Source organism: Scyliorhinus canicula, chromosome 17 (assembly GCF_902713615.1).
Source record: "Scyliorhinus canicula chromosome 17, sScyCan1.1, whole genome shotgun sequence".
Taxonomy (NCBI): Eukaryota; Metazoa; Chordata; class Chondrichthyes; order Carcharhiniformes; family Scyliorhinidae; genus Scyliorhinus; species Scyliorhinus canicula.
In genome coordinates, this window is record NC_052162.1 from 112,222,969 (window position 1) to 112,236,654 (window position 13,686).

General features: G+C 50.6%; 1 protein-coding gene across 1 annotated transcript; it reads left to right on the forward strand.

Moving 5' to 3' along the window:
* The first annotated feature begins 7,030 nt into the window (after positions 1-7,030).
* LOC119951525 (zinc finger protein 229-like) lies at positions 7,031-12,220 on the forward strand. The gene is made up of 3 exons (XM_038774725.1): positions 7,031-7,680; positions 9,361-10,586; positions 12,178-12,220. Exons 2-3 carry the CDS (start codon positions 9,718-9,720, stop codon positions 12,218-12,220), a joined length of 912 nt encoding a protein of 303 aa, XP_038630653.1. The 5' UTR covers positions 7,031-7,680; positions 9,361-9,717.
* Positions 12,221-13,686: the final 1,466 nt, after the last annotated feature.

The window sequence follows — 13,686 nt, forward strand, 5'->3', positions numbered from 1 at the left end:
CTTAGGGTCCAAATTGCCTTTACTGTTGGGTGGGGTTACTGGGTTATGGGGATAGGGTGTGTGGCGCTAACAATTATAGTCAAAGACGAGAGACAATTTCAATCGAGGCTTTATTGCTGTGTGATGCTATTCCTCCGGCTGCAACTGTAGACTAGGGTCTGAGTGACTCACACGCATATTTATACACAAGCTCCCTGTGGGCGGAGCTAGCCGGCAGGGGCTTACCGGAGGAACCTGTATTACAGGTACAGGCATACATCCCCCTACTGCAAGCACACATATCTACAGTGGTTATCACCACATTCACCCCCTGTAAAAAATGAGTCCGGCGGGGGTGACATGTAACTATGATACAAAGGATGATATATTTACAACAGGGTCCAAACAAAGAAAACCAAGAGTCCAACCGGTCAGCAGGTTACAGGTTGAGCCGAACCGGCGGTCGAATGTTCCGCTGTGATCGGCGTAGCTGTGGTGGCGACATCGGTGCAGGTGCTGGCGGTGTTGGTGCTGGCTGCTGGCGGCATGACTCCGAGAGTGAGCCGAAATCTTCCGTGTCCTCCAGTGTGGGCAGGGGGACGAGGGATGGACCTGGTGGGGGCGAATAGGGGGGCGCCGGGGAAAAAGAGGGTGGCACGGGCGAAAAAAAGGGGCGTGGGCATGGGATCGGCACCTGAGGGAGCCAGGTCCCGGAGCGAGACTGTGTCGTGGCGGCCGTCGGGGAACTCCACGTAGGCATACTGAGGGTTGGCGTGGAGAAGGCGTACTTTGTCCAGCAGGGGTTCCGCCTTGTGGTGCCGGAACATGCCTGCGGAGAAGGACTGGGCCCGGAGTCGTGAGCCACGTCGGGAGCGACACCCCGGATGTAGACTTCCTAGGGAAGGCAAAAACACGTTCATGGGGTGTACTGTTAGTTGCGGTGCACAGTAGCGACCGAATGGAATGGAGCGCGTCAGGGAGGACCTGCTGCCAGCGAGCGGCTGGGATGTTCCTGGACCGTAGGGCCAGCTGGACGGCCCTCCATACCGTCCCGTTCTCCCTCCCTACCTGCCCGTTTCCCCGGGGGTTGTAGCTGGTCGTCCTGCTGGAGGCGATACCCCTGCTGAGCAGGAAATGATGCAGCTCATCGCTCATGAATGAGGATTCTCTGTCACTGTGGATATAGTCGGGGAAACCGAACAGGGCGAAAATGGAATCCAGGGCCTTGATGACGGTGGCAGACGTCATATCTGGGCATGGGATGGCAAAGGGGAACCTAGAAAATTCATCGACCACACTAAGGATGTAGGTGTTGCGGTCGGTGGAGGGGAGGGGCCCTTTGAATTCCACGCTGAGTCGTTCAAAGGGGTGGGAGGCTTTCACCAGGCGCGCGCGATCTGGCCGGTACAAGTGCGGCTTGCACTCCGCACAGATCTGGCAGTCTCTGGTGACTGTCCTTACTTCCTCGACGGAGTAGGGCAGATTGCGGGCTTTGATTAGATGGTACAAGCGAGTGACCCCCGGATGGCAAAGGCTCTCGTGCAAGGCACGGAGCTGGTTCACTTGTGCACTGGCACATGTACCTCGGGAGAGGGCGTCTGGGGGCTCGTTGAGCTTGCCGGGGCGATACAAGATCTCGTAATTATAGGTGGAGAGCTCGATTCTCCCCCGCAAGATTTTGTCATTCTTGATCTTGCCCCGCTGCGTGTTGTTGAACATGAAGGCTACCGACCGTTGGTCAGTGAGGAGAGTGAATCTCCTGCCGGCCAGGTAATGCCTCCAGTGCCGCACCGCTTCAACGATTGCCTGGGCCTCCTTTTCAACAGAGGGATGTCGAATTTCGGAGGCGTGGAGGGTGCGTGAAAAGAATGCCACGGGTCTGCCGGCCTGACTCAGCGTGGCGGCAAATGCGACATCTGAAGCGTCGCTTTCTACTTGGAAAGGCAGTGTCTCGTCTACTGCGTGCATCCCGGCCTTGGCTATGTCAGATCTAATGCGGGCGAAGGCCTGTTGTGCCTTGGCCGAGAGGGGAAAATGTGTGGACTGGATTAGTGGCCGGGCCTTGTTCGCATATTGTGGGAACCACTGGGCGTAATAAGAAAAGATCCCAAGGCAGCGTTTGAGGGCCTTGGGGCAGTGGGGAATTGGGAGCTCCATGAGGGGGCGCATGCGGTCGGGATCGGGCCCCAGTAGTCCGTTTTGGACTACGTAGCCGAGGATGGCTAAGCGGTCTGTGTGGAACACGCATTTCTCCTTGTTGTACGTGAGATTAAGGAGAGATGCGGTGTGGAGGAATTTAGAAAGGTTGGCATCATGGTCCTGCTGGTCATGGCCGCAGATGGTGACATTGTCGAGGTACGGGAAGGTGGCCTGCAATCCGTACCGGTCAACCATTCGGTCCATTTCTCGCTGAAAGACCGAGACCCCATTCGTGACACCGAAGGGAACCCTCAGAAATTGGTACAGACGACCGTCCGCCTCAAAGGCAGTGTAGGGACGGTCCGATTTACGGATGGGGAGCTGGTGGTAGGCGGATTTCAGGTCAATAGTAGAGAAGACCCGGTACTGTGCAATCTGATTGACCATATCAGAAATGCGGGGGAGGGGGTACGCGTCGAGCTGCGTGTACCGGTTGATGGTCTGGCTGTAGTCCACGACCATCCTGTGCTTCTCCCCGGTCTTAACCACTACCACCTGGGCTCTCCAAGGGCTGTTGCTGGCCTCGATGATACCCTCCCGAAGCAGCCGCTGGACTTCGGACCTGATGAAGGCCTTGTCCTGGGTGCTGTACCGTCAGCTCCTGGTGGCGACGGGCTTGCAATCTGCGGTCAGATTGCCAAAGAGTGAGAGAGGCTCAACCTTGAGGGTCGTGAGGCCGCAAACGGTGAGGGGAGGTAGGGGTTCGCCGAATTTGAGGGTGAGGCTCTGGAGATTGCACTGGAAATCCAGGCCTAGTAAGAGTGACGCGCAGAGGTTGGGGAGAATGTACAGACGGAAACGGTCGAATTCCATGCCCTGTACAGTGAGTTTAACCAGGCAGAAACCACGGATCGGGACAGAGTGGGAACCGGAGGCAAGGGAGATCTGCCGGTTGGCGGGACGGACCGCAAGGGAATAGCGCCTTACCGTGTCCGGGTGGACAAAGCTCTCGGTGCTCCCGGAGACGATGAGGCAGGAGGTCACATGGCCGTTGACCAGCACCGATGTGGAAGAGGGTGCCAGGTTGCGAGGACGCGACTGGTCGAGCGTAACGGAGGCGAGTAGCGGGCGATCAGCAGTCGAGTCAGATGAGTCCGATGAGGAGCGGTAGCAACCCGTGTCCCGGGTGGACAAAATTGCGGCATCTGGAGTGCCTGTGTGGGAGAAGATGGCGGCTGACAAAATGGTGGCGCCCATGGAACGCACATGGTGGTGGGGGATGAAGATGGCGGCGCCCATGGAGCGCACGTGGCGGGGGCGGCGAAAGATGGCGGCGCCCACTGATCGCACGTGGGGTCAGGGGAAGCGGACGGCGGGGCCCATTGTGCGATCGGCTGAGGCGAGGGGAACGGGGATGCGATAGCGGCAACTATCCGGGACTGACACACCGCTGCAAAGTGGCCTTTCTTGCCACAAGCTTTGCAGGTCGCTGTGCAGGCCGGGCAGCGTTGGCGAGGGTGCTTCTGTTGGCCGCAGAAGTAATAGTGGGGACCCCCAGGGAGTGCGGTGCGGTGAGCAGCGCAGGTGTAATGCGCGGGGGCGGCTGCTGGGGGGGCCGTTTGCGGGGTCCACGAGGGGTAGGACGGGTGAGCCTGGGGGGCCGTTTGCGGGGTCCACGAGGGGTAGGACGGATGGGCCTGGGGATCCGTTTGCGGGGTCCACGAGGAGTAGGACAGGTGGGCCGAGTGGCTAGCGGAGTAAGTTTGCGCACTACGGGAGGCGGCTGTCATGGAAAGCGCAAGAGTCTTTGTGGTCGCGAGGTCGAGGGCGGCCCCTTCCAGCAGTCGTTGCCGGATGGGGTCCGATGCAATGCCTGTGACAAAGGCATCATGCATGAGTAAATCCGAATGTTCCGCGGCTGTGAGGGCCCGGCAGTCGCAGTCTCGTACCAGAGGTATAAGGGCCCTCCAGAAGTCTTCAATCGACTCACCCGGCTGCTGGACGCGAGTAGAGAGTTGATGCCTCGCAAACAGGGTGTTCGTCGACTGTGCATAGTTCTCCTTGAGCAGTTCCATAGCTGCGGTGTAGTCAGGCGCATCTCGAATGAGCGGAAAGACGCTGGAGCTAAGTCTGGAGTACAGGAGTTGCTTTTTCTGAGCCTCCGTCGGGGGAGGGTCCGCTGAAGAGATGTAGGCCTTGAAAACTGCAAGCCAGTGAACAAAGTCTTTCCTGGCGTGAGGCGACTGCGGATGCAGCTGCAGACGGTCAGGCTTGATTCTGATGTCCATGGTGTACGCAAAATCACACAGCAATAAATTGTGGCGCTAACAAGTATAGTCAAAGACGAGAGACAAGTTCAATCGAGGCTTTATTGCTGTGTGATGCTATTCCTCCGGCTGCAACTGAAGACTAGAGTCTGAGTGACTCACACGCATATTTATACACAAGCTCCCTGTGGGCGGAGCTAGCCGGCAGGGACTTACTGCCTGTATTACAGGTACAGCCATACATCCCCCTACTGCAAGTATGCATATCTACAGTGGTTATCACCACAGGGTGGAGGTATGGGCTTGTGTAGGGTGCTCTTTCCAAGAGCCGGTGTAGACTCGATGGGCCGAATGGCCTCCTTCTGCACTGTAAATTCTATGAAATGTGTGAACTCGCTGGTGTCTCTGCAATAATAACGCCTGTAATCACTCGTGAATTTGGTGGTGTGTCTGCAGGTATGTGGATTGAGTGAATCCCTTCCCACACACGGAGAAAGTGAATGGTCTCTCCCCAGTGTGAACCCGTTGGTGGATCTTAAATCCCGAGAGCTTTTGATGCCGCTCCCACAGTCAAAGCATTTAAAGGACCTCTCCTCGGTATGAGTGCTCTTGTGGCTCAGCAGGTTGGATAACCGAGTGAGTCCCTCCCCACACTCACTGCGGGGGAACAGACTTTCCGCAGTGTGATCTCGCTGGTGTGTAAGCAGCTGGGATGAACAACTGAATCCGTTCCCACACACAGAGCAGGTGAATGGTCTCTCCCCGGTGTGAACTTCTTGGTGTTCCCAGAGTGTGGCGAATCACTGAATTCGTTCCCACACACAGAGCAGGTGAACGGCCTCTCTCCAGTGTGGCTGAATTGATGTATTTCCAGCTCAGATGGGTACTGGAATCCCTTCCCACAGTCCCCACATTTCCAATGTATCTCCATGGTGCTGGTGTCCCTGTGTCTCTCCAGGGTAAACAATCAGTTGAAGTTTCACCCCGCTGTAAATGGTGTGATGCTTTTTAAGTCTGTGTCACTAATTTTCACTGCCAGTTAATGGAAACACTCTCACTCAGGGAGTGTATCTGAGTGCTTTTCCAGTCACACTGATGTTTAAAGGCTACTGAAGCCAACAGAACAGACAAACATTTCTCCTTCTAGTTTCAAAGGCTGATGATATTCAGATCCCGATGAATTGATTGACTGTGTCAGGTCTTGATGTGACTTTTGGTTTGAGATTTCTGCCTGTAAATCCTCTAATATCCTGTAAAAACAATGTACAAAACACATCACTGTCAGTACAGGGTAGAAATTCAGAAAGGACAATTCTAGTTCCTCTGGAACATTCTTTCCTCTCTCATTCCCCAAGAGCTGTAAATCTCCATCCCACAAACTCTCCCTCCATTCTCACTCTGCTGTATCTAATATTCACCCTCCCAATTCTCCTGAAGGTGCTGATTCAGGCTGATTGACAGATCCATGCTCACTACTTCCTGTCCTGGACAGTGAGGCCCGTAAATCTTCAAGCAGGCTGGCAGCCTAATGGAAATACGTTTGTATTACTAGGTTAAAAATGTGTTGAAGGGATAGGATTGTTTCAATTAGTTTAGATACAGGGGTTGCGACTGTTCATGATTTTGAACTTGCTGCCTGTGAGGGGAGTCAAGCAGAGATGGTCAATAATTTCTAAATTAAATTGGATGGGTTACAGAATGGGACCCACTCGAGACTGACAGTCGGCATCGACTCGAGTTGTCCAATGGACTCTTTCTGTGCCGTAATGACCATGGCTAAAAGTATATGACCCTGGCTATGGTACTACATTCCAAAATTAGAATAATAATATATGCATTTTATTACAGATCCATAAATAATACATCTAATCTGTGATATAGTATAACAACACTAGACATATCTCTGTCCGATATTAATTTACTGTCCCCTTAAATGTCAGCCATCTCCTGGGGAAACCAGCCCTTTAATTGTGAACATTGGGAAAGAGACCATCCTTTTAGCCAGACAAATAAATGTGTCAAGCTGAGGGAGCAAAGGATGTCAATGTCTTTAAGTAAGAAGTCTTACAACACCAGGTTAAAGTCCAACAGGTTTGTTTCAAACACGAGCTTTCGGAGCACGGCTCCTTCTTCAGGTGAATGGAAAGGCTTGTTCCAGAAATGTTTATATAGACACGTGCTCCGAAAGCTCGTGTTTGAAACAAACCTGTTGGACTTTAACCTGGTGTTGTAAGACTTCTTACTGTGCTCACCCCAGTCCAACGCCGGCATCTCCACACAATCTCTTTAAGAGAGAGAGAGAGAGAGACCTGGGCCAAGCTTTGCAGAGTCTGCACCCTCCCCGGATTCACTTCCTTTCCCTTCAGTTGCTGCAAGTGACCAATTGAAGGTCAGAATGAGAAAAGAAATGGAAAGGGGGAGAAAAGAAAGTGTTTTACTGACAGATGTTGGAGACAGGAGGAGGTTTCAGTCTGTGTGAATCTCAATCTTCATTCACACAAAGCCCGCGCTCTGATTGGCTGGAGGACCAGGGTCCTTCCGGTCTCCCAACTTTTCTCGTTGATGTCGGGTGAGGTACCAGAACATGCGCAACTGCACATCTCCCTTGGACATGCGCAGTCCCAGGCCGGGGGGGGGGGAGGGGGAGATCACCGAGCAGCTTCTCCCTCCGCCCGTTGCCTGGAAATCTTATCTCGAGGTGTCGGGGGAACAAAGGGCGGCGCGCACTGGGCCTGCGCACTGGAACCCGGAAACGTCACCGCAGAACAGAGTGATTTCTATTGGCTGTTTTAGACAGCGCTCCGTTGTGACGTCACAGTGACGCAGAGGGGCGTTCCCAGCAGGGAGGACCGGAAGTCTTGAACAGAGCAGGGCTGGGTGTTTGTGTCATTCTGTTATTGTCTGTCCATTGAAACTGCTGCTCCTCTGACTCTGAGTGAAGGTTGAATCCCAGCAGTGCAGAAGGAGGCTGTTCGGCCCCTTGAGTCTGCACTGGCCCTGGGAAAGAGCACTCAAATTAATCCCACGCCTCGACACTATCCCGTAACCCCACTACCCTTTTGCACACTCGAGGGCAATTTTAGCACGGCCAATCCATCTAACTTGAACGTCTTTGGACTGTGGGAGGAAACCAGAGCACCCAGAGGAAACCCACGCAGACACGGGGAGAACGTGCAAACTGCACACAGACAGTTACCCAAGGCCGAAATTGAACCCCGGTCCCTGATGCTGTGAGGTAGCAATGCTAACCACTGTGCCGCTTCACACTGACTAAAACACCCTGCCTCCAACATCTGTGAGTAAAACACTTTCTCCCCCTTTCCATTTCTTTTCTCATTCCAGACTGCAATTGTTGACTTGTTTAAATCCTCAGGCCCAGATGAGATGTATCCCAGGGAGCTGTGGGAGGCAAGCTGTGGGAGGAGATTGCAGAAGCTCTGTCAACAGAATTCACCTAACGTTGGAAACTCACGCAAACACAGGGAGAACGTGCAGATTCCGCACAGACAGTGACCCAAACCTGGCACCTTGACGCTGTGAAGCAACAGTGTTGCATAGAATATAAGAGCAGGGAGGAAATGATGATGTTGTATAAAACACTCGCTCGGTCGCACCCTGAGTACTTGGAACAGTTCTGGTTGCCACACTAGAGGAAGGATTGATTGCACTAGAAAGGGTGCAGAGGCGATTAACCAAAATGTTGTCTGGATGTTTCCGCTATGAAGTGAGGCAGATTAGGAGTTGGTTTCTATGTGATTGAGGTGTCCAAATTTATGAAGGACATAGCTAGAGTAGATAGGAAGGAATCTTTCCCTGAGCAGACAGGTCAATAACCAGGGGGAAAATGTTAAGGTGAGAGGCAGGGGATTTGAGGAATACCATTTTCACCCAGAGTCTGGTGGGAATCTGGATCTCACTGTCTGAAAGTGTGGCAGAGGAGGGAAGGCTCACAGCATCTAAGAAGCATTTAGATGAGCACTTGTAAAGCTATGGACCAAGTGCTGGAAAATGGGATCAGAATAGATAGATTGCTTGATGGTTGGTGCAGACACGATGTAAAACTCTTGGCTCTGAGGACAGAGATATGTCTCATGTTGTTAGATGATGCAGATTATTCATGGTTCTGTAATAAAGCACACTATTTCCAGTCTTGTAATATGAGAGATGCAGGTTAGGTGAATTGGCCATGCTAAATTGCCCCTTCGTGTCCAAAGGTTGGGTGGGGTAACTGGGATAGGGCGGGGGGATTGGGCCTTGGTAGGGCGGCCTTTCGAAGGTTTGTTGTAGACTCTATTAGTGCACAGAAGGAGTGCATTGAATAACTCAACTCTGTCGAGTAATTCTGTCAGTCTCCGGTTGGCTGCATTCTGTAACCCTTGCAGTGTTCATCCAAGTTCATTTAGAAAGTTTTGATCATCATTGCTTGACTGTCCTCATAGGCAGCAAGATCATGATCAATGACAAACTCCATGTATCTTAACCAACTGAAACAATCCTATACATTAAACACATCTTTAGCCCAGTAATATAGACATAATAATAATAATCGCTTATTGTCACAAGTAGGCTTCAATGAAGTCACTGTGAAAAACCCCTAGTCGCCATATTCCGGCGCCTGTTCGGAGAGGCCGGTACGGGAATTGAACCCGCGCTGCTGGCATTGTTCTGCATTACAAGCCAGTTGTTTAGCCCACAGTGCTAAACCATATCTGTCTGGCAGCCTGCATGAAGATTCTCAGGTCTCTGTGTCCAGGACAGGAAGCAGTGAGCATGGATCTGTCAATCAGCCTGAATCAGTACCTTCAGGAGAATTGGGAGGGTGAATATTAGATACAGCAGAGTGAGAATGGAGGGAGAGTGTGTGGGATGGAGATTTACAGCTTTTGGGGAATGAGAGAGGAAAGAATATTCCAGAGAAACTAGAATTATCTGTTCTGAATTTCTATCCTGTACTGACATTGATGTCTTTTTGCAGGATATTAGAAGGTGCGGATTTACTAACAGATATCTAAAACCAAACATCACGCCAAGAACTTACAGATTCACTCGATTCATCAGGATCTGAATATCATCGGACTTTGAATCTAGAAGGAGAAATGTTTGTCCGATCTGTCAGCTTCAGAAGATTTTAAACGTCGGTGTGACTGGAAAAGCACCGAGACACACACACACCCGAGTGAGAGTGTTCCAGAGCACTGACTGTGGAAAGAACTTTAACCAGTTACACAGCCTGAAAAATCATCACACCATTCACAGCGGGGAGAGACCGTACACGTGTTCTGGGTGTGGACGAGGCTTCAACTGATCGTCCGACCTGGAGAGTCACAAAGACATGGAGAAACCGTGGAAATGTGGGGACTGTGGGAAGGGATTCAGATCCCCATCTGCACTGGATATTCATCGCCGCATTCACACCGGGGAGAAGCCGTTCACCTGCTCTGTGTGTGGGAAGGGATTCACTCAGTCATCCAGCCTGCTGAGACACAATGCCACTCACACCCAGGAGAGACCCTTTAAATGCTCTGACTGTGGGAGCAACTTCAAAAGTGCTGAAGATCTGATGTCCCACCAGCGCATTCACACTGAGGAGAGACCATACAGCTGCCCTCTCTGCACAAAGAGGTTTAGTACATCGTCCAAGCTGAGGGCCCACCAGCGAGTTCACAACAAGAAGAGGCCATTCACCTGCTCTGTGTGTGGGAAGGGATTCAATTATTCATCAAGCCTGCAGAGACACCAGCCGGTTCACAGTGCCGAGAGGCTGTTCTCCTGCTCTACGTGTGGGAAGGGATTCACTCAGTTTTCCAGCCTCCTGAGACACAATGTCACTCACACCAATGAGAGACCATTTAAATGCTCTGACTGTGGAAGTGACTTCAAATGTGCTGCAGATCTGATGATTCACCAGCGCAGTCACACTGAGGAGAGACCGTTCAGCTGCTCTCAATGCTCAAAACGGTTTCGGAAATCATCCAACCTGCGGGCACACCAGCGAGTTCACACCGGGGAGAGACCGTTCACCTGCATTGACTGTGGGATGGGATTCAGTCATTCTTCAAGCCTGAGGAAGCACAAGCGGATTCACACCGGGGAGAAGCCGTTCATCTGCTCCGCGTGTGGGAAGGGATTCAGTCAGTCATCCCATCTGCAGAAACACCAGCGAGTTCACACTGGGGAGAGGCCGTTCATCTGCTCCGTGTGTGATAAAGGATTCACTCAGTCATCCCACCTGCAGAGGCACCAGCGAGTTCACAGATAATGACAGGGGTTGGACTCTGCTGTTATTGCTGCTGTTAATCACATCCAGGACTGAACCATGTTCATTCTGACACTTGGTGAAGTGGGAGGGTCGGAGGGTTTCTTTCTGCTGGACTGGCCGGTCTCACAACTTTGCTTCCAGTGGGCTGATGCTCTTTGAGCCTGGGAGAGCACATTTCCACTGAACTGATTGAGAAAAGCTGATGAAGGACATTTATTTAATCCTGGATAGTAAATAATGTTTTCCCCCTGTAAGGATCCTTCCTGTTGATTTCTTTATTTCCCATTTCGTTTACTTTGCCATGATCATTTTGATATTTTTCAAATGTATTTGTTCGTGGGATGTAGGTATTGTTGGCTGGGCCAGCATTTATTGGCCATCTCTGAGGGTCTTTAAGAGTCAGCCACATTGCTGTGGGTCTGGAGTCACATGTGGGCCAGACCAGGTAAGGACAACAGATTTCCTTCCCCAAAGAACATTAGTGAACCAGATTTTCTTTTTACGACAATCGACAATGGTTTCATGCTCACCTTTTTAGACTTTTACCCAGATCTTTATTGAATTCAAATTTTAGCATTTGCCATGGCGGGAACTTGGGTCCCCAGAGTGTGACTCTGGATCACTGGTCCAACAATAATACCACTACACCACTGCCTCCCCAAACACTTTCACACCACCCCATATTTGGCTGAGCAGGCAATACAAGAGGGCCATGAAGAAACAAGTCGCAGGGTCATTTGAGACAAACTGGCACACCTTTTGTTCAACCATCGGACCACGCCAGCCATTGATACGTCATGAAATGAAAAATGAAAATGAAAATGGCTTATTGTCACGAGTAGGCTTCAATGAAGTTACTGTGAAAAGCCCCTAGTCGCCACATTCCGGCTGGTACGGGAATCGAACCGTGCTGCTGGCCTGCTTGGTCTGCTTTCAAAGCCAGCGATTTAGCCAAGTGAGCTAAACCAGCCCCTATGCCTTTCAGTCTAGCAGAGGTACTGAGCAACTCAAAAGTTGAAAAATAGTTCACTCTGCTGTTGGGGATTTAGCTTTTTTTAAACAGAAGAACTCAGACTTTCTGGCACCTGAGAGATCGGAATGATTCAGTTCGATTGGTTGACTGGTGGCCAATAGATTGGCCATGGACTGTATTCTACCCGGCAACAGTCTCACTCTCTCTCTCTCACCCGCCCCAACAAGGTTTCTTTCCTGCGGTTTCTGAATCTGCAGAGAAGTTGTGAGCTCCGGCTGAATCTACAGTGAAAACCATTGCAAACGGAAAGCAAAAACGTCCGACTGAAGGCCTGGACTAAAGGATGTCCTGTATCCATCTGAAACAGAGACGTCTGTCCTTTCCACCCCTCTACCCCTCTGTGTTTGTCTCTCTTTAGTGTGTCTGTGTGTGTATAGAGGGTGGGGTGAATTAAAGAGGGAGGGTTAGGAATTTGATAAGTTAACAAGCTGTATTTGCTGCCTATTTAATTATAGTTATTGTTATTAATAAAAATTAATTGTTTTAATTTACAAACCTAGTTGGTTGCAGTTATTGGGCAGCCAGACATTGGATCTTTTCTAAGAATTAATTTGTTAATTTCAATTGTGTTGCGACTCTGGTTGAAGTGGGGCTGGAATTGACAACACACTAGCCCAGGGGGTACAGCACCCTACTGCAGACCGATCTAAAGTAAATACAGAAAGAACTGGGAAAACACAGCAGGTCTGGCAGCATCTGCGGAGAGAGAAGCAGAGTTAACGTTTCACGTCCAATGCTTCAGAACGAGAGAGAGGGAGAAATGTGATGGGTTTGATGCTGCTGAGAAAGGGGGAGGGTCAGACAGAACAAAAGGGAAAGTCAGGGATTGGTTAGAGGGTGGATGAGATTAAATGACAAAAATGTCCTGGAACAAAAGGCAAAGGGAGAGGTAATGGTTGTGGTAAAGAAACAAAGCATTGGTCCAGAGTAAGTGCTAATGGCAGAATAAAGGACAGCTCTGTCTGGAAGCAAAAAACATGGAAATAAGATGCAGACTGGCACTCGGCAAAAAAACAAATCAAAATGGAGGAGAGAGTTCAGGGTGTGAAGTTGTTGAACTCAATGTTGAGCCCAGAAGGCTGTAAAGTGCCTCATGGGAAGATGAGGGGCTGTTTGTCCAGCTTGTGTTGGGCTTCTCCGGAACATTGCAGCAGGCCGAGGACAGAAATGTGAGCCTGAGAGCAAGGTGGTGAATTCTAATGGCAGCAAGCGGAAAGTCAGGGTCAGGCTTGTGGACTGAGCGGAGGTGTTCCACAAAGAGGGCAGGGAACAGGCTACAGATGAATTAAAGAGAAAACCATTTGGGTCCAGAACATTGTGAACATCCTTTTACTCTGATTGTCTTTGATCCTCAAGCCATTTTCTGGAAAAAAAATTCCCTGTTCTGTTTCATTATGTAATTGTTTATGTGTAAACATATTTGATATTTCTGGGCTTTTCATGATTAGATTGATGCACTTTAGGGAAAGTGGGTGAGAGGGGTTGACAGGCTCTTTAACAGAAAGTGAGTCTCTCTGAGGGAATTGGCAAAGAAGCCAGAGGGGGAGATGAGATTTTATTTTTTGACACAGTGAGTTGTTCTGATCTGCCTGAAAGCAGATTCAGTAGTATCTTTCCAACGGGTAAATACTTGAAAGGGAAGAATTAGCAGGCCTGTGGGGAAAGAGCAGAGCAGTTGGATGAATCAGAGACCTTTCAAAGAGATAGCAGGGACCAGGTGGGCTGAATGGACTCCTCCTGCAGCCTGTGAATCTGAGCCTCCTGCTTTTGTGCAGGTTAAAAGGGACAGATTTCATTGCAGCCTCTTCCCTGTATATGTATTTAAAGAGACAGGTTTCTCTTTAGCTCTGAATGACCAATATAACAATTGGTTGGAGGCCCATTTCCCAGTCAGTCCTCCAGCACCTTCCTGTCTCTATTAGTGCGACGCCCATGGCAGTTTCCCAACTGGGGCACAGGCCCTGTTATTCTCAACTAAATTCAGCCTCAGCTCCGTCGCTTGGCTGTCA

Bases quoted from the DNA above. Each gene is read 5' to 3' on its own strand.
- LOC119951525 (XM_038774725.1), top strand. From the start codon at position 9,718: ATGGAGAAACCGTGGAAATGTGGGGACTGTGGGAAGGGATTCAGATCC. The intron at 10,587-12,177 runs TGATAAAGGATT...TTACAAACCTAG, and splicing joins CCGTTCATCTGCTCCGTGTG to TTGGTTGCAGTTATTGGGCA.